Below are 21,016 nucleotides of genomic sequence, written 5' to 3' on the forward strand. Positions count from 1 at the left end.
AACAGAACATGAAGTCAGTAGAACCTCCAGCAGAACCACTGACTCTGTTCATGGTTCTGGAGGAGATTCATCCCAGAGGCCTCCTCAGTCCACAGGTTCTGGTCCATTTCTGTTGTTACTGGTCAGTTTCTTCTGTTTTCAGGGTTTTCTGTTATCTTTACTGTCACAGTTTCGTGTCATTTTCAGTTGCTTTCTTCTGTCATTTTTTGTCACTATTTTAGATTGTTTTACGCTGCTGTTTTCTGTCATTTTCAGTCCTTGTTCTTTACTGTCTTTCATTTTCTGCTTCCTGTCACTGTTTTCTATCATTATTTAACTTTCTGAGGTTTTCTGTTCTAGTTTTCCTCGTTTACTTTTGCCGTGTCATTGTTGTCAACTGCTGTTTTTGTTTGTTTTGCTGTTCTTTTGTTTTCTGTCACTATATTTCCAGTCAGTGTTTTCTGTCATTATTATTTGTTCTTTTGTGACATTTTTTGTTTTCAGGTTAATTCACTATTTTGTGAAAAAGGCACAGCAGCAGCTGTATTTTTAAAGAACACTGAAGAGGGCAGATGTGTCCCAGCAGCTGCTGCTGACCTACAGGTGCTCCGTGGAGAGCATGCTCTGTCATGACATTCTGCTGTGGTTCACAGGCTGCACTCAGTCATTAAACAGCTCAGAAACTCATCATTACACAGCTACAATCGCTCACTGACATGCACAACGCCCGCTGCCTGTGTAGGGCCACAAACTTTACTCTGGACTCTTCCCACCCAGGCAACCACCTGTTTGCTCTGCTGCCTTCAGGGAGGAGCTACAGGTCCATCAAGATTATGAAACAGTTTTTACCGCTGTGCCATAAAGCAGCTAAATCAGTGCAATCAGTCCCTGTCAACAACTCAGAATCCTGCACATCTAGCATGGCCAGTGCAGTTTTGGGTGGGTTTGTGCAACATTTATTTATGCTATTTTATCTTTCGATTTGAATATATATATATATATATATAATATTTGTTTTTCCATAGTCTATTTTATGATCCAATGACAATAAAGACATTTGATTTGATCTGATTTGATTTGCTTTAGGTTGTTAGCTGTTTTCTGTCGTTTTCAGTCGTTTTCAGTCGTTTTCTGTCGTTTTCGGTCGTTTTCTGTCGTTTTCGGTCGTTTTCTGTCGTTTTCTGTCGTTTTCTGTCGTTTTCAGTCGTTTTCTGTCGTTTTCTGTCGTTTTCGGTCGTTTTCTGTCGTTTTCGGTCGTTTTCTGTCGCCGTCTCCTGAAGTTTTCTGTCACTATTTTTCAGTGAAGCGGCCTCATGGATGAAACGTCCTGAAGAACCAAACAGAGACGTCCAGCTGAGAAAAACAGGTTAAACTTCTTCTTATTCTGTAAATGAAGTCAGTTTGGTTGGACTGTAACGGCTGAATGTGTTTCTGACTAACGGCCTCTAATTAGCTCCACTAATTAACACTGGTGAACTTGTCATTAGATGACGTCGTTAAACTGCAGAACCACAGGAACAAATCTCAGACAGAGAACGAAGCGATGAAGGGTTCCTACGTGGGTTTCCGTCCTCGTCCAGCTCGTCCATGTCTTCGGCCTGAGTGATCCAGTCCATGTATCCACAGAGATCCTCCTCCATCTGCTGCTTCTCCCGCAGCTTCTGGAAATCTCCTCGAGCTTTCGCCTTCTCCCTCTCCTTACTGAACTCTCTGCAACGTTCACACACAATGTTCACACAACGTTAAAACCTACATTTCAGGTCCTCCACTGAGGCTGAAACTACTGATATCACCGTAGGAATAGTCCAGTACGGCCGAGTTTAAACACACAAGTCAAAGGAAATCAGGAAAACGGACGTCAGCAGCTTGTTGGACATTTGGATTGTTGGTTCTCAGTTTAAAATCACATTCTGTATGTTATGAAGTGACACTTTGTAAATAAAACTGATTGAGTGTTTGATCTAAACTAACAGAGTTTCATCTGCTGATTTCATTCATCGATACGTAACGTGTTGATCTCAAACGTTGAAGATTATTCTCCAGAATCCAAGGAGACTTTTTCAAATATTAAGTTCAGCCTGACTTTTAGTCCCAACTTCTAAATTTATTTACTTTGCTACAATTTAAGGAGAAGCTACAAGCTGAAACCAGCAAAAAATTTAAAAAAATATATGTGGAAAAATTTTACTTGAAAAATGACTTTTTTGTGGCTAATTTCTGTCATTTTTGAACCACAGTTTTCTTTAGTTTTTGTCTGTTTTTTGACATTTTCAGTGGCGACTTTGTTTACTTTCTGGTCATTTTTTGTTGTTTTCAGTCACTGCTATCTTTCGTTTCAGTGCTTTCTTATGTCATTTTCAGTCACTGTTTCCTCCTGTGCTTTTCTTTCATTCTCTGTTACTTTCTGACATTTTCAGTCACTGTTTTCTTCTGTTTACTGTCATATTCATTTGCTGTTTCTCTCATTTCTTGCTGCTATATTCTCATTCATTTTCACAGTTTTTATGTCAGTTCTGCTGCTGTTTCTGCTTCCACCTGATGCTACATTTTTCTTTAATTTAATGAAAATATCTTCCACAGAAACGTCTTTGTTAAAGCCAACAGTGGGATCATAACTTCCTTAATAAAAATGGTGTTTTCTTTCATTTTCTGTCGGTTTCACTGGCTTTGGCCTTTTGTGAGAATCTGGACTTTATTTGCTTTATTTTTTAATGTACATCAAATTGGCATGACATTTACATTCTGGTGTATTTTTATTTATGTGTTGGCTGTTATTTTTTATATTGTCCCTGGTGTAGCTTGATATACTGATTAAATAAACCTTTTTCAGCTGAAATAAAACCTAAAAGTATTTTTTTATATAAACAAAAGGGAAACTAGTTCTTCTTTGTTACTGCAGACAGTTTAGAGGTATGAGAAGCGACAAACCCGCTCAGAACTCCCAGAACCAGGTTGAGAACGAAGAAGGAGCCAAAGATGACCAGACTGACGAAGTAAACCCAGGGCAGCTCGAAGCCGATGGCGTCGTTCATCTGCACACAGAACCAGAACGTTTAGAGCTAAAGTCGTTTCTGTGGAGACGTCTGAGAAGGAAGAGGAGCTCTTTACCCAGTAGAGGACGTCGGTCCAGCCCTCCATGGTGATGCACTGGAACACCGTCAGCATGGCGAAGAAGAAGTTGTCAAAGTTGGTGATTCCTCCGTTGGGACCGTCCCACCGGCCGCGACACTCCGTCCCGTTAACGACACACTGCCGGCCGTGACCCGCAAACGCACACGGAACCGGTTCGTCCTCCACGTAGTTATCTGGAAGGAAGAGGTCAAATAAAAAACGTTGACATCCGACCAATGATTCCACACAAACAATAATTCATCTTAAACACCTCACAGTCGATCAGTTTTCAGCTGTAAGTTCTAGAGCTGGCCACATGCTGCTGCAGGTTTTTGGTTTGCACGTAGTGAGCGGTTCTGAAACGTAAAACCAATGACGAAGTGTCTGACAGTGCAGTACCACTGGTCACCACTAGGCTCTATAAAGCTCCCATAGACTCCCATTGAAAAATCATCTCAGAAAGTCATCATGATTTCAGTCAGTGTTCTGGTGCTTCATCTGGAAATAACTCCATAAATAAAGTCTGGGTGTTTCAGATTCTGTCAAACCGACAGCTTTTAATTAGTACTTTTGAATTTTAACCCTGCTGTTGTTTTCATTTACGGGCACCAAAAAATATTGTTTCCTTGTCTGAAAAAATCCAAAATTTCAGCAAAAAAAACTATAATTCCCCAAATTTTTGAACATTTGCAAAACTTTCAGGAAGAAAATTTCAATAATTCCTAAAAAGTTTCCCTTAAAAGTTTCATTTAAAAAAAAAAATCCCCCAAATTTGGCAAGAAAATCCTTGTAAATACTTTGAAAAAATGAGTAAAAATCTTCCAAAAAAATCCTAAAAATATCTAAAGTGATTACATATATATCAGTAAAACCTCTAATATCTTCTTTAAGAACATTCACATAAAAATCAGCCAAAATCCAGCGACATTCACATTAAATGTTATGGTCATGCTCCTGCCCTTTTCCCTCCTTTCCCCATTGTTGCCCTTCTGTGTGTTTTGGCTTGTTTACCTCTGTCTCCCCCTGTCTGTCATCCTTCCTTCCTGTCTCTCCCTCCTGGTCACTCGCCCTCTAGCTCTGCCTGCTGATTACTGTCATTGGCATCAGCTGCAGCTAATCAGTTCACCTCACTCACCTGTTCCCCTCAACTATAAGCTCCCTTCTTCCCCTCAGTCACTGCTGGATCATTGCCTCATGTTGCCACAGCCTCTGTTCCTCACCTCTGGATAGCGTATGTTTTAGGACCTTTCTCCTTCTCCCCTTTCATGGACTCCAAAATTACACAATTTATCAGTTTTCACCATAAAAAACACCAAATCTTTTCTATCCTTATCCTTTCATGAATAGCAAACCTCCCAGCCTGCCAGTATAAGCAGATTAATCTGGTCTTTCCAGTCCTCCTACCTGTCCCAATGTAGTAGCAGGTCCTGTGCATGCGTCCGATGAAGAGCTCGAGGCCGATGATGGCGTAGATGATGATGACGAAGAGGACCAGCAGAGCAATGTGCAGCAGAGGAACCATCGCCTTCATGATGGAGTTCAACACAATCTGCAGACCTGACAGACACACAACATCAGTACAACCACACCCTCCATAACGCCAGTATCTCCAATATCTCCAGTCCTTCCAGACTTACTGGGAACTCCGGACACCAGTCTGAGGGGCCTCAGGACCCTGAAGGCTCTCAGAGCTTTGACGTCCAGACCTCCAGGTTTTCCCGGCACATGGTGGGTCGTCGCCTGTTCACCACCCGACTTGTGGGTCATCTGCTCCAAGACGACGCTGAACAACCTGAAAACACACCAAAGAACACAACAACAAGAAGAAGACGAAGGTTTAAGATCTGGAGTGTAACCACAGCTGATCTTTACGACAAAGACAAGAGATGTCTGGTATTTTTTATCTAACAATCCTTTCATGCCCATCCAGATTTAAGATGTTTGTTATGTTAATATCCAGGTTTTTGGTGTTTTGGTCTGTTAATATCCAGGTTTTTGGTGTTTTGGTCTGTTAATATCCAGGTTTTTGGTGTTTTGGTCTGTTAATATCCAGGTTTTTGGTGTTTTGGTCTATTGATATCCAGGTTTTTGACATTTTGTTAACTTAGTAACCTGGTTTTTGAGTTTTTTTTAATCTGTTAATATCCAGATTTTAGATGGTTTGGTCTGTAAATATCCAGATTATGAGTGTTTTGGTCTATTAATATCCAGGTTTTTGCTGTTTTGCTTTGTTAATATTCAGGTTTTGTGATGTATTCTTTTATCATGCTGCGATTCAACACTAATCAAACTCTGAACTCCTGAAGCGTCCCACATACAGAAGCCTCTGTGACTGTAAAGTGGAACAGAGCGTCCTCAGGCAGTGTTGCCACGACAACAGACTTTATCATCATGGCCGCCGGAGGACGTTGAGTCCCGTCATCGTCCTGCAGCGAGGACACGGCCGACCCAGAGCGACCTGCAGCGACCTCAGCAAATGGGTTGAGAGACGAAGGAGTAAATCACAGAATTAGTTTGTTTCCTTCATTTCCTCGGTTCTGCTTCTGGTTTAACTCAAACTAAACTCTCTATTTGTGGTTTTCTGATGACATTGTGGTTCTCAGCTCCTGTATCTTCAAGGCAACTTCCTGCAGCCTCGTTTAGCAGATATTCACACCATACTGATGTTTAAAGGACCCTGAAGCTGCTTCAGGGTTCTTCAAACATCACTGTGTTCCTTAAAGAACCCTGAAGGATTCTGGAAGCTGCAGCTGTTTGTTCCGGTTCTTTAGGCTTTAACTGGATTCACTAAAAACAGAGGGTCGCTCCATTCCCCCACCAGCGTACACCTCCACTGAGCCGAGTGGAGAACTTCTAAAAAGTTCCTCACGTGGTGAAAGAAGAGTGGAACACGATGGATACGAACAGAACGTGGTTTCAACTGATGAACAGTCCAAAGACAGAACCAGAAACCAAAGATGGACCCAGAACCTGAAGGTAGAACCAAGATTTAATGACAGAACCAAAGTCTATACAGAGAAACAGGAGCTAAAACAGAACCAGGACATGAAGACAGAACCAGGTTCTAAAGACAGAACCAGAAACCGAAGATGTATCCAGAACCTGAAGGGAGAACCAAGACTTAAAGACAAAACCAAAGTCTATAAAGACAGAACCAGAGTCTACAGAGAGAACAGTACCTAAAAGAATGAGGATCAAAACACGGAACCAGGATCTAAAGACAGACCAGGATCTGAAGACAGACCACGATCTAAAGACAGACCAGGATCTAAAGATGGAACCAGGATCTAAAGACAGACCAGGATCTGAAGACAGACCAGGATCTAAAGACAGACCAGGATCTGAAGACAGACCAGGATCTAAAGACAGACCAGGATCTAAAGACAGACCAGGATCTAAAGACAGACCAGGATCTGAAGACAGACCAGGATCTAAAGACAGACCAGGATCTAAAGACAGACCAGGATCTGAAGACAGACCAGGATCTGAAGACAGACCAGGATCTAAAGACAGACCAGGATCTGAAGACAGACCAGGATCTGAAGACAGACCAGGATCTGAAGACAGACCAGGATCTAAAGACAGACCAGGATCTGAAGACAGACCAGGATCTGAAGACAGACCAGGATCTAAAGACAGACCAGGATCTGAAGATGGAACCAGGATCAAAAGAATGAACTGGGATCTAAAAGCAAAACCAGGATCTAATGATAGAACCAAAAACCACAAGCAGAACCAGAGTCTACAGGTAGAACCAGCACCAGCAACAGGAACCAGTCAAATCAAAGAGGGAACATCTACAGACAGAACCACCTTCTGCTGGTTCTCTTGGTTCTCTTACCCGACGATGACGATGACGAAGTCCAGCAGGTTCCATCCGTTGCGGATGTAGGAACTGGGGTGCATCACCAGACCGTAGGCCAGGATCTTCAGGAAGGTCTCCACGGTGAAGATGATGAGGAACACGTACTCCACTTGTTCCTGAAACACACAAACCCAAATGCTTTCAGTCCACAGCAGGAATTAAGGAACTGGACTCACTGTCCTGGAGGGGAGCTGTGTTTGTTTGTTTGTTTGTTTGTTTTTGTTCATTGGGGCATCCATGGCTGCATGTGTGTGTTTAGGTATACATGTTTGGCTGTTTGCATGTTCATTGGTGTGCTTTTTTTGTATTTGTGTGTATGTGTTTATGAGTGTTTGTTTAATTGTTTGCATTTAGGTTTGTGTTTATTTGTGTGTGTGTGTGTGTGTGTGTGTGTTTTAATATGTGTGTGTTTTTAATGTGTGTGTATGTGTTTAAATGTGTGTGTGTGTGTGTGTGTGTGTGTGTGTGTGCGTGCGCGCGTGTGTGTGTGTGTTTTAATGTGTGTGTGTGTGTATTTTTAATGTGTGTGTGTTTTAATGTGTGTGTGTGTGTGTGTTCAATGTGTGTGTGTTTTAATATGTGTGTGTTTTAATGTGTGTGTGTGTGTTTTAATGTGTGTGTGTTTAATGTGTGTGTGTGTGTTTTAATGTGTGTGTGTTTTTAATGTGTGTGTGTTTAATGTGTGTGTGTGTGTTTTTAATGTGTGTGTGTTTAATGTGTGTGTTTTAATGTGTGTGTGTGTGACCTGCTAAAAATGGACAGTTTGTGTTTCAGAGGATTACCAATCTGTCATCATCTCTGCTGCACACACACACACCAGCCTGTCTATACTTGTGAGGGCCGTTGTTGACAGAAACACGTTCATTTGGAACCTCGACTTTGACGTTCCTCCTGAAACTAACATCTGAACCTCAAGCAGCCTCAACATCAAACGTCCTCACTTTGACACACAGCGGTCCTCACAAAGATAGCAGACAAACACTGAAAGCTGCATCGAACATTTTATCTTTTTAAACCGACGTTTGTTTTATTTCAGTTCATCTGAGGAGCGAAGGCTAACGTCACACTGCAGGAATGAGGAGTTTATCATTTTAAAATCCGTGACATTAAATATTAACTGATGGCCTCTTGTTCACGAAAACACTAAGCTGTCCTTAAAAAGCTTCTTCCATTCAGTAGTATCTGCGTTTATTAACTAAACTCAATGATAGGTGTTTTAGCATTAGCTTCCTGGTACTGTCAGTTTAGCGTTATCTTCTTGCATCTGTTCGCTTAGTTTTAGCTTCAGGGTTAGCTACTACAGTTAGCTGTAAGTTTGCTTAGGTCAAGCTACTCGGAGTTTAACTTATATACACTTAACTTAGCACTAACTTGTAGGTTCAGTTATCTTAGCATTAGCATTGTTACTGTTAGTTTAACATGGACTTCTTGTTTCTGTTAGCATAGTTTTAGCTTCAGGTTTAGCTATTTTAGCGTTATTAGGTACAGTTAGCTGTAAGTTAGCTTAAGATAACTACTCTGAATTAGCCTCAGGTAGATATAACTTACAGCTTGCTTGCAGGTTCAGCTATGTTAGCATTAGCTTCCTGGTACTGTTAGTGTGACTTCTTCCTTCAGTTGACTTTGTTTTAGCTTCAGGGTTAGTTATTGTAGGATTTTCTTCAGGAACAATTAGCCGCAAGCTATCTTTCCATCTGTTAGCTTAGAGTTAGTCTCAATTATCTTAGCATTAGCTTTCTTGCACTGTAAGTTTAGCATTTTCTTCTGTTAGCTTAGTTAAAGCTTCAGAGTTAGTTACCTCAGAGGCATAATTAGGTACAAGTAGCTGTAAGTTAGCTTAAGCAAGCTATTTAGAGTTAGCCTCGGGTAGACATAACTTAGTGTTAGCTTGTAGGTTCAGTTATCTTAGCATTCGCCTCCTGCTACTAATAGCTTAGTGTTGTCAGTAGCAGGAGGCTGTTAGCTTAGCTCCAAGAAGAAGGGAGGGAGATAATAGAAATGGCATGAACCATAATGAGGAAGAGAATTACGAGGAGGAAGAATAGGAGGTAGAGGAGGATACAGCTGGTCGAGACAAGGGAACCAATCGGAGGACAGAAATGTAGGACAGGTGTAAACATTGACCATTTGCCTTTTTTGGCTGCCTGTAGAACCAGTCTGGTCTTTTTTCTCTTGATTCCCAAAGGAATAAAAGCAGCCATCTATTCCAAATTCCAGTTCCAGAAGATGGGGATGCTATTCCACACACTGCGGGGTTGAAATGGATCAGATGGTGGAAAAGGACATGACTTGTGGGGCGGAAAGGGGATATATTCTGCATTTGTAATGATTATTATAATAACACACGTGACATATCACTATTTGATAAAAACAAGAAAAAATAAAACTAAAGCTAAAGCGAATATAAAATGATTATTATTGTGACTGTGTTTTTCATACATGTGGAGGTTACTTCTGTGATTTCCTAATGAAGGCAGTGAGTCGTAGGAATAAAGTGTTTCTGCCTCTTTGCTGGTTTGTTTTCTATTAAAATATAATTCCAGAGGTCCAGCGGTGAGAGCTGCTCTGCCTCCGTTAGTTTGAACTCACAGTTGCTGTGTTTAGTGTTTGTCGCGCAGCGTTAGCGTGACGAGTGAGGCGGCGGCGTCACTTCAACACAAAGTGACTGAACGAACAGCGAGTCCAATAAATACAGGTCGAGGGTAAACCGAAGCAGTCGAGCAGAAACTCCTCAGATCTGATCACAGAGCTGCCAATCATCTGCTGCACGAGCTTTTATCCAGGCGTGACCTCTGACCTCTGCAGCAGTGCGGCTGTAGAGCTTTATTCTGGAGGACAACCCTCCACAATAAAGCTCCGCCTGACTCTCTGAAGACACAAAGATCCCCCAACCAACACCTGACTACCATTCAATATAAATGCTGAATATCGCATTTAATAATTTAACTTATTTCAACTTATTCCTCCTGTTGTCTTCATTTATGGGCACCGAAAAATATTCTTTCCTTGTCTGAAAATAATCCAAAAATTTAAAAAAAATCCCCCAAATTTCTGAAAATTTGCAAAACCTTCAGGAAGAAAACTCCAATAATTCCTTAAAAGTTTCCCTTAAAAGTATTTTTTTTAAAAATCTACCAAATATGTCAAGAAAATTCTTGTAAATATTTTCAAAAAATTCCTAAAAATATCTACAGTTCTGAAAAAGTTCCAATTTTTTTTAGAACACACAACAGTGAATGTTTTTAAGAAACAATTTTAAGATTTCTTTAATCCCACCAAAAAATGTTCAAAGATTTCCCCAAAATGTTGAAAATGTGGACATCAGACGTTTCACTGTGAAAATATATATTTTCGCCACATTTTAAACTTTAAAACGGGTCAATTTGACCTGCAGGACAACACAAGGGTTGACAGGCAGGAATGCAGCTCAAAATGTTTGTTTTCTTATTCGCTTCTGGATTCTGGATGCTTTCTTGCTTATGTTAGCTTAGCTTTAGCATCACAGTTGTCTGAGTTAGCTATCGGTTTGATTACTCTAAGTTACTTGGAGTTAGCCTTAGGTACACATAACTTAGCTTGTAGGTTCAGTTATCTTAGCATAGTTTCCTGGTACTGTTAATTTAGTGTTATCTTCTTGCTTCTGTTAGCTTAGCTGTAGCTCAGAGTTAGCTATAAGTTTGCTCACGTTAAGTTACTTGGAGTTAGCCTTAGGTACACATAACTTAGCTTGTAGGTTCAGTTATCTTATCATAGTTTCCTGGTACTGTTAGTTTTGAGTTATCTTCTTGCTTCTGTTGGCTTAGTTTTAGCTTCAGAGTTAGTTATCTTAGGGATATTCTCAGTTAGAGTTAACTTAAGTACATGTAACTTAGCTTGTAGGTTAAGTTATCTTAGTGTAGCTTCCTGGTACTGTTAGGTTAGCATTAATTTTTGCTTCTGTTAGCTTAGTTTTAGCTTCAGAGTTCGCTATCTTGGGGTTAGTCTCAAGTAGGTTTAGCTGTTAGTTCGCTTAGGTCAAGTTATTGAAAGTTAGCCTTGCATGCACTTAACTTAATATCAGCTTGTAGGTTCAATTATACTAGCATCACTTCCTGGTAGTGTTAACCTCTTGCTTCAGTTAGATTATTTTTAGCTTCAAGGTTAGATACTTTATAGTTATCTCAAGGTCTACTTAACAGTAAGCTAACTTAAGTCGTGTGAGCTTAGCTGCAGCTTCTTGGTTCAGTTAGCGTAGAGGTAGCATCAAGTATGTTTATTTCATTTAACTTAGAGTAGGTTCCAACTTAGTTATCTTATAGTTATCTTCAGGTCAAGTTAGCTGTAAGTTAGCTTAAAACCAGTGTGATTAGAGCCAGCTAGGTAAGAGTTAGCTACATGTCCATTAATCTGAGCACTAGCTTTTTGTTTCAGTTACCTGATTTTTTGCTAAAGGATTAGATGTCCAGCTAATGGTAGATCAAGCTAGTTTGGATTTAACTTCAGGTGAAGTTACACTTATCTTAGCACTGGCCTCCTACAAGCTAGAACAAAGAAAGTGTTTGATGAGTGTACACTTAACTTCCTGTTTCTCTTGGTTTAGTGGTAGTTTTTTCCTTAAGTTAGCTTTTTTCTTAGGTCAAGCCTGCTTGGAGTTAGCTTCACATAGATTTATCTTAGGCTTAATTTCTCTGTTCAGTGAGCTTCAAGTTAGCTGCTTGGTCTAGTGAGCTTAAAAAAAAGCTATTTTAGGTGAACCTTTAGGTTTAGCTAGTAGCAAGTTAGCTTAGGGTCAGTCAGCTTTCAGTTAGTTCCATTTATCCTTACCTATATTAGCTCCTTTATTCAGATGGCTTAGAGTTAACTTCATGGTATTTTAATTGGGTGCTAACTTCTTGCATTAGCTAGGTTTAGTTTAGTTTTATGGTTCGTAATCTTAGGCTTATTGTCAACCCTAATCTTGCCATTAGCTTTTTGGTTAATTTAGCTAACAGTTAGCTTCTTGGTTTTGTTAGACAGCCATTAGCTTGGAGGAAACCCTTTAGTGAACCTGTTGCTCTCTGTCTTTGAGTCCAGACAAGCTGTATGTCCACTTGCAGAGACAATTCCAGAACAGGTGTAGTTTAGCTTAGCATAAACATGGCAGAGTTAGAGTGAGTGTTTGCAGTTTCTGATTCTCACAATACTCTGTTCTTTGTTCACGCAGTTGCTTTGTGTTTTTATGGTTACAGCTGTGTTTGTGTAGCTGATCTCACCAGGTCATGGTTAGTGGAGTTTGAGTCATCCTCAGGAAACGGTTTGGAAACTCCCAGAGCGACACAGTTAGCAAAGATGGCTAGCAGGATGAAGATATCAAACGGTCTGCAAGGGGCATTCAGGAACATCAACAGGGACAAAAACACTGCAATAATTATATTCCTCTGCGGGCATGTTTGTCAGAGTAAAGGATACTTCCACTCTACGATTGAGAGCGCAGCCCGTCTGATCGGGTTGTTGAGTTTGAGGCAGTATAACGCTCGAGGAGCACGCTGCACCTGGTTACTGCCTTGCACCTGAGAAGGAAGTGACATCAGTATTATCAATGACATCTTTTTACAGACGTGGAGCCGCTAACATTAGCATATGTGGCTAACTAGTTTGCTAGCTATTGCAATAACAGATAATTCAAGCTAATTTAAAGTTAGCATAGTGCTAGCTAAATGGAGAATGTTGTCTCTTAGCGCATTGTCTTGCCTGTTCCTTAGCATATTTTCACCTGTTTCTTAGCATATTGTCTCGTATTTTGTTAGCAAGTTGTCTCACTTGTCTCTTAGCATGTTGCCTCACCTTTTCTTTAACATGTCGTCTCACCTGCTTCTTAGTGTATTGTCTCATCTGTTTTTAACACATCTCACCTGTGTCTTGGCATGTTGTGTCACCTGTTTCTCAGTGTGTTGTCTCATATTTTGCTAAAATGTTGTCTCACCTGTGTCTTAACATGTCTCATTTGTTTCTTAGCATGTTGCCTTACTTTTGCCTTAACATAGCATGTTGTCTCACTTGTTTCTTACTGTGTCGTATCCCCTTTGTGTTAGCGTGCTGTGTCACTTGTGTCTTAGGGTGTTGTCCCATCTGTGTCTTAGCATGTTGTCTCATATTTTGTTAGCGTGTTGTCTCACTTGTCTCTTAGCATGTTGTCTGACTTGTTTCTTAGCATGTTGTGTCACCTCTGTCTTAGAGTGTTGTCTCATCTGTGTCTTAGCGTGTTGTCTCATATTTTGTTAGCATGTTGTCTCACCTGTCTCTTAGCGTGCTGTCTCACTTGTTTCTTAGTGTGTTGTCTCACCTGTGTCTTAGCATGTTGTCTCACCTGTTTCTTAGCGTGTTGTCTCACCTGTTTCTTAGTGTGTTGTCTAACCTGTTTCTTAGCGTGTTGTCTCACCTGTTTCTTAGCGTGTTGTCTCATCTGTTTCTTAGCGTGTTGTCTCACCTGTGTCTTAGCGTGTTGTCTCACCTGTTTCTTAGCGTGTTGTCTCACCTGTGTCTTAGCGTGTTGTCTCACCTGTTTCTTAGCGTGTTGTCTCATCTGTTTCTTAGCGTGTTGTCTCACCTGTGTCTTAGCGTGTTGTCTCACCTGTTTCTTAGCGTGTTGTCTCACCTGTGTCTTAGCGTGTTGTCTCACCTGTTTCTTAGCGTGTTGTCCCCTCCTCCTCTGTGTTCCGGTTGAACTTGTGGTTGAGTGAAGCGTGTCGGTTCTTGTCATCCTGACTCCGCCCTCGTTCTCGCCATCCAGGTGTTCATCCCAGTCGGCGTCTCTCTCCTCCCCCTCCTCCCCCCTCCTCCCTCTCCGCTCCCATCCCCCTCCCCTCCCTCCTCCTCCTCCTCCCCCTCCCCCCCTCCATCCTCTCCGTCCACTGCCTTGTTGTAGCCGTTACGACCGGTACCTGAACGCAACACACAGAGAAAACACTAAATCAAACACAACATTCCTAAACCAGGTTTCTGATCCAACCTGTGTGTTCTCTTGATTATTTTCTCTCGGCAGTGGGTCGGCAGGTTGAATTTATTGTTTACCGTCACTGATTGCATCTAACTTTAGGAATATAGTTCCTGTGTTAGGGTTAAATTTACAAATTTTGTCTGTTAAATTCCATTTACAAATTTGTATTTATATCTTTTTATGTTTAAAAAATCCATTTTCTTTCCCTTTTTGTAAAAAATGGAAATGTTACAGAAACATATACAGCTGTATAATATTTTGTTTGAGATATGTCAGTTCAGTCAATTTTTGTAATATTGTTGATATTTTACAAAATTCTAGAAATAAAAAAAATTACAGAACCAATACATCCATTTCAAATGTATGCTTTTTCTTTTCTTCTTCACAAAGGGCATCTAATTATGTACGAAACTTCTTTAACTAAGAAATATTTCTTCCTTTTATACCAAAAATAGAGCATTCTGTTTGAAATTTAAAAAATTAAATTACAATAGATTTGAACCCTTTTTTCCAATGGTTATTCACACATTTTAATGCTGTTGTACACTAAATGTAAATTCACTGTTTGTTTTGTCATTTTTTAAACTTTTGTATTTTAAAAATACAAAAAAATTTCATGAAGAGGAAAAATCTTATAAAATCATAATTCCAACACTTCTATATCTGTAAAATGTTATTAATAGTACCTAATTATAGAAATATATTCATATTACAAGATTCAAATTTAACATTTTCCTTAATTAAATTACAAAATAAAAGGGACATTCTGAAAAATTAAAAGGAAAAATTTGGTACATTTTACTTATTTATTTATTTTAACACTCCTACGGCAGATCTTTTATCTGCACGTCTGTGGATGTCCCCTCCTCCATAAAAGGTTATGTCAGGACATCCATCCAGGACTTCTGTTGGATGCCCAATGTAACACAAGTTTCAATCTGCTAAAAATCAAAATTCAGCATTTTGTTCTTCTGACCTCACATCATTTTCCTTTAAGGTCAAAGAGGAGGAAGAGGATGGAGGGACGCAATGGCTTCCAGAGGAGGTGGAAACAGAAATATTGTAGTGAACAGCTGTGACCTAGATCTGCATGTGTGTGTGTGATCTGAGCCGTGATTTATGTGTTGGTACCTGAGGACTCACAACACGCATGTTTGAGCTTCTGTACTTGTGAAGATCGACAACTTCTTAACATCACAACCAAGTAAACTAACCCTGAAATACACCTGAGCTGAACTGGAGCCATAAAACCAGGCTTAAAAGATGTCCTCACATGGCAGTAAAACCACCAGGTCCTCACATCGATAGCAGAACACACACAGATGTAAAGCCAGTCATGGACAGCCGAGTCAGATCACATGATCATGATCTCTCTCTGCATTTTCCTAGAGTTCCTGTGTTTCCCAGAATGCCTTGCTGCTGGTTTGTTGCATGCAGGTAAAAACAGCATCATCACAGCTGGAAACGCTGACAAAACATTCATGGTCGGAAAAACGTTCAAACACGAGACAAAGACAACAGAGTTGGACTCGTCACACATTGAACCAAATTAGATTAAAATAATGTTTAAAACTGCAATTAAAACTACATTATCAGCAATCAGTGATAAATAATGACAGGAACATTTACAGTGACACAGTAGAGCAGTCAAACATGTGGTCCACGGGTCAAAAGCAGTCCTCAAAGTGTAACAATTCCAGAGAAGACATTAACTGCAGATTGTAAATTAGTGAAACTATAAATTTAAAATCATTTCTAGACCATGACAAGTTGTTTGGATCATAAAGTAAAATACTAGATTGTTCATTGTTCTTTTGTCGTTGTGTGTCTAATTTTTCTAATATTTTGTCTTTTTTTGTTGTTTGTTGACTGACTTTTGTCGTTTGTCTCACTTTTTTGTCATTTTGTTTCTCCTGTTGGTCTTGCTTGTGTTTTCTTGTCTCACTATTGTCATTTTGTGTTCTGCATTTTTTTTGCTGTCTTTCCATCTTTTTGTCATTTTGTTTTACGCTTTGTCATTTTTTGTCTCATTTGTGTCATTTGTGTAATTTTTTTGTGTAATTTTTTTGCCTTTGTCTAATTTTTTGTCATTTTGTTTCTCGCTTTTGTCGTTTTGTCTCATTTGTGTAATATTTCGCCTTGTTTTTTGTCTTTTTTGCCTGACTTGTCGTTTGTCTCACATTTTTGTTGTTTTGTTTCTTATTTTAGTTCTTTCTGTTTCTCATTTTTGTCATTTTGTGTTTACTTTTTGTCTAGTATGTTGATGTAATAAAATGAAATTGCCTTTTAAATAGTTGAGATTTTATCATTATTCTCAGGAACAGGCTTTCACAGTTTTGCTGTTTTTGTGATATTTTAGCGTATTTAAATAAAAATGCAATCGCAAAAAGAAAAGTTCTGTAACATGACATTTTTCTGTTAATGTCACTAATTCTACCTGAGAAATATACCGACAGTATTAAATTTGACTTCTGCATTTTATTCTGAACTAAAACCACAATATTCATGAACGTACATTCATGTGTCTTTCAACAGTCTTTATATGCTAATAAATGATAAAATAATGGGCCTGTAGGAGGTTTTTTGCAGTGTGATTCTGAATCTGGTTCCATTTGGATTTTATTGCCAACAAACGGTGTCTGAATGTTTCTTCTTATCGCTGTTTCCTGGGGATGTTCCACCAACATGTTTACATCAGCCGAGGCGACGTCAACATGACTCGACGTTTTTCTGTGGATTCATTATTATTACATTAAATTTCTCCTCCTAACTGAGCACCGAAGCCCTGAAGGAGGAAAGACAACTAAAACGATCTGAAAAACGAGTTGTGGTGGAAAATGATTGTGCTCTGGTCCTCTGTGTTTCCTTCTGTGACCTCAGTGTCCAATCAGCCGCTGAGGTTTGGTCACATGACGGCGAGTCGTGTGAGGAGTCAGCGGAGCTTCTTTCACCCGCAGGATGACTCGGAGCGTCTAATTATGGACGAATTACCCGAGTCGACTCCGCTTACCGAGACAACAGAGGGTGTGTGTTCACGCACGAATAACACTGTGGGGACCGAGTGTTGTCATGAGGACATTCTTATGGGAAGTGGGGACACGTATGGACCAAGTGAGGACATTTCCTCACAAAGATGGGACATTTTTGAAAACAAAGAGTGGATTTTGATAGAGATGTGACCTTTGTGACAAAATGGGGACATTTTAGAGACACTGGGGACCTTTTAGAAACAGTGGGGACATTTTGCAGAAAGTAGGGACATTTTAGACAAAGCGCAGACATTTAAGAGAGAGCAAGGACATTTTACAGAAAGTGGGGACATTTAACAGAAATAAAAAGGACATTTTAGAGAAGAGAAAGTAGGGACATTTTAGAGAAAGTAGAGCCATTTGACGGAAAAAGGGACAGTTTAGAGAAAGTGGAGACATTTAAGTTAGAGCAAGGACATTTTACAGAAAGTGGGGACATTTAACAGAAAAAGAGGACATTTTAGAGAAGAGAAAGTAGAGACATTTAACAGAAAAAAGGGACATTTTAGAGAAAGTGGAGACATTTTTAGAGAAAGTGGAGACATTTTTAGAGAAAGTGGGTACATTTAACAAAAGGTGGGGACATTCTACAGAAAGTAGGGACATTTTAGACAAAGCGCAGACATTTAACAGAGAGCAAGGACATTTTACAGAAAGTGGGGACTTTTAAAAGAGAGCACTTTATGATCCATTTTAGAGAAAGCAGGGACATTTATATAGCGCTTTTATATGATACATCACATTCACCCATTCACACACTGATGGCGGAAGCTGCCATGCAAGGCGCTAACCACGACCCATCAGGAGCAATTAGGGGTTCGGTGTCTTGCTCATGGACACCTAGACATGAGCTCAACTGGCCGGGGGATCGAACCGCAACCTTCCAGTTACAAGACAGCCATTCTACCCTCTGAGCCATGCCACCCACATTTAACAAAAGATTGGGACATCTTACAGAAAGTAGGGACATTTAAGAGAAAAAGGGGACATTTTAGAGAAAGTGGGGACATTTTAGAGAGTGGGGACAATTAACAGAGAGCAGGAACATTTTAGAGAGAACGAGGACATTTTACAGAAAATGGGGACATTTAAAAGAGAGCAGGAACATTTTAGAGAATGTGGGGACATTTTAGAGAAAGCAAAGACAATTAACAGAAAATGGGGACAATTTAGAGAACATGTGGACATTTAACAGACAGTGGGGACATTTTCTGATACAGTGTTTTGTTTTTTTTTAAAAAGGGATAATCAAATGCATTGTCCTGAGTTTAGGACAGAAATTCAAGTCAGAACATTCATTTATTACTCTGCCAGGGAACAGCAGAGTCATGTGACGATTGCTGTTGGTTTGTCTGCCCATCTGTCTGTCTGTCTGTCTTTTAGCAACATTACTCCAAAACAGACTAACGGATTTGTAGGAAATTTTCAGGGAAGGTCAGAAATGACACAAGGACAAAGTGATTAGATTTGATGCAGCTTGTAGTCTGGATCCACGGCTTTGTTAAGGATTTGTTAAAGATCTGTCCAGTGGACATCTCTTGTAGGTTCATGAAAGGTTGAGTTGAACAATCCTGTTGTTTCTTTACACAATCTCCAGTTTTTTTTCAGTCTGAAATTCATATTTTTACTCTGCCAAGGATCACGGCTGAGTTTTGTTTTGTGTGTGTGTTTTTTTTTTAAGAAGGGCCTATTTTAGAAAGTGGGGACATGATCAGTTCTAAGTAAGAAAAACGGTCTAAGCTAGAACTGGCTGTAAGTTGGAACCAGTTCTATGTTGGAAAGAGTTCCACATTGGAACATGTTTCATTGTCATAAATGGTTCTAAGTTGGAATTTGTTTTAAATCAAAAACATTCTAAATTACAACTGATTTCAAGCTGGTACCAGTTCTAAATGTGAATCTGTTCTATGCTGGTACCAGTTCTAAGTAGGAAAAGGACATAAGTTAGACCCGGCTGTATGCTGGAATTGGCTCTCAGTTCTTAATTTGTAAACAGTCTAAAGTTGGAAATATTTGTGATTTGATCACAGCTCTAAGTTGTAATAGGTTCTGAGTTGAAACAGGTTTGAAGCTGGAAACAGATCGATACTGAAAGATGTTCTATGGGGGAACATTTTCCACATTAAAACACGAAGGAACTGGTTCTATGTTGAACCAGTTCTTATTATAAAAAAACAAAAGTTATAAATTAGAACTGATCATAAGTTGGAACCAATTCTAAGTATGAACCTGTTCTAAGTCGGAACCGGTTGTGAGCGCTAAAAGCTTTCAAGTTGGAGTTGGTTCGAAGCTGAAACTGGTTTTAAGTTGGAACCAGATCTCGATGCCCGGTACAGCTGGTTTCAGGGTTCAGGTTAAATGTTTGGTCTGGATTAGTAGGACTCAGAGCGGGTTCTAGTTTTTACTATGAGGTCTTGGTTCAGCATCGGGGTCCTGGAAGTTAATTGTATTAACGAGGTCCCCACAAAGACCAAAAGACAAATAAAAGTGTGTGTGGTGAAGCGGGGCGTCTCATCATTCGCCTTCATCCGCCTTGTTAAACTCCAGCTTTACTGCCCACCATCAGTGTGCGAGCTCACGAGTGTGTTAGCGTGTGTCTGTTAGCGTGTGTGTGTGGCGTGTTAGCGTGTGTGTGGCGTGTTGCCCTGCAGCCTGGTCCAGCTGGAAGGTCATCAGTTCATTTAGTGAATGCTGGGGCAGTTTTTCCTTTTCTTCTTCTTCACTGCTCACATCTCAGACACTCAGTGGAACTCGTTTCTGTAGCGAAGCTCGATCAATAATCTCACATTATTGGCTGATATCGGCTCCATCTGACCTCCTAAATACAAAGAGCTCTAAAAGTCTGACTTGTCGACACACAATGAACATTCCAAGCGTTCAGAAGTACTTTAGTAAGAAAATCAAACTGAAAGCTGCAACGTTTCCATCCAGGTGTAAACCTAAAAGGTCTGGAAAATTTGCAGAAACGTTTACAACCTGAATTAACGTCCATCATTAAATTATGACTTAAGCAGGCGACCAGCAGGTGGAGCCGATTCTTTGCTCGGCGCAGTTAAAGCACCACAGAAGAAGACACGATGCTAAAAGAGTTCAGAGATAAAGCAGAAAACTGTAAAATAAAAACTATTAATGTACTTTATCAACAATTCGTTTAAGTTTTTACATGATTTCCAATTAAAGGACATTTTTCATTTAAGGACATTTTAATTAATCACAACTTATAGAACTAATATTTATTTATTTCCCCTTTTTTTGGCCTTTTTAAAACAATAAATTGTTTTTGTAAAATGCTGGGTTTAGTTTTTCCCAGAAGACAAAAAGAACGTTCACGTCACTTTACTCTGGTGTGAAATCATGAACTTTAGGTTAAGCGTTTGCAGAACTTTAACTTTAGCTAATTCAGATGAAAGTAATAACAGCATGTGAGAATAATTTAATACGTTTTCTTATAGAAAATATAAAACAGTTGTTGTGGGGTAAGAAGACTTCCCAGTTTGATGCTGTTTGTTTGAAATACCCCCAAACTTTACCTGGTTTCATTGTCTCTGCAGGTTCTCGTCTGTTTTCTTGATTTACATCGATAACATTCAGACAATTTCTGCTTCATGTCAAGGTCCACATTAAAAACCTGCTCTCTGACTGTTGGTCACAGCTCAGTCAGTCGTGGCTTCACAGTTGTGCAGATGTTTTTGTTTTGTTTTCTACAGAATCTGGTTTGAGCAAACTGAAGATTTTTGCTTCTTTTTTTTTACCCTCCTGTTTGGTTCATTTCTCAGGAACAGATGGGACATACCAGGGACATGTTTAATGACACAAAAATCCCAATAAATGTTGTTTATATCTCATTAATAAGTCCATTAAAAATCATTTCAATCCATATTTCGTGCAGTGCTGTTCTTTACCTCTCACAGATAATGGTTCAATGGGGATAATTCACTTATTTTTTTTTTAAAAAACAGGCTAAAATGTTTTTAATGTACGTTGGAATGACATACATACAAAACACAATTTTACACAACATTAGATTTTAAATTCTGTTTCACATTCTGATTGTTTTTTCTTTTTATGGAGTGATGT

At 39.6% G+C, this 21,016-nt stretch overlaps 1 protein-coding gene across 1 annotated transcript in view; it reads right to left on the bottom strand.

Annotated features, from left to right (window-relative positions):
- LOC110945595 (voltage-dependent L-type calcium channel subunit alpha-1D-like) overlaps positions 1–21,016 on the bottom strand; it is an 80,738-nt gene that overhangs the window by 52,089 nt on the left and 7,633 nt on the right. The window contains 10 exon segments of the mRNA XM_051949198.1: positions 1,538–1,689; positions 2,908–3,011; positions 3,088–3,284; positions 4,495–4,647; positions 4,728–4,882; positions 6,932–7,071; positions 12,187–12,292; positions 12,383–12,483; positions 13,593–13,736; positions 13,739–13,854. Of these exon segments, the coding sequence (XP_051805158.1) occupies positions 1,538–1,689; positions 2,908–3,011; positions 3,088–3,284; positions 4,495–4,647; positions 4,728–4,882; positions 6,932–7,071; positions 12,187–12,292; positions 12,383–12,483; positions 13,593–13,736; positions 13,739–13,854 (1,368 nt within the window).

This window comes from Acanthochromis polyacanthus, chromosome 6 (genome assembly GCF_021347895.1).
Source record: "Acanthochromis polyacanthus isolate Apoly-LR-REF ecotype Palm Island chromosome 6, KAUST_Apoly_ChrSc, whole genome shotgun sequence".
NCBI classification, from domain to species: Eukaryota; Metazoa; Chordata; class Actinopteri; family Pomacentridae; genus Acanthochromis; species Acanthochromis polyacanthus.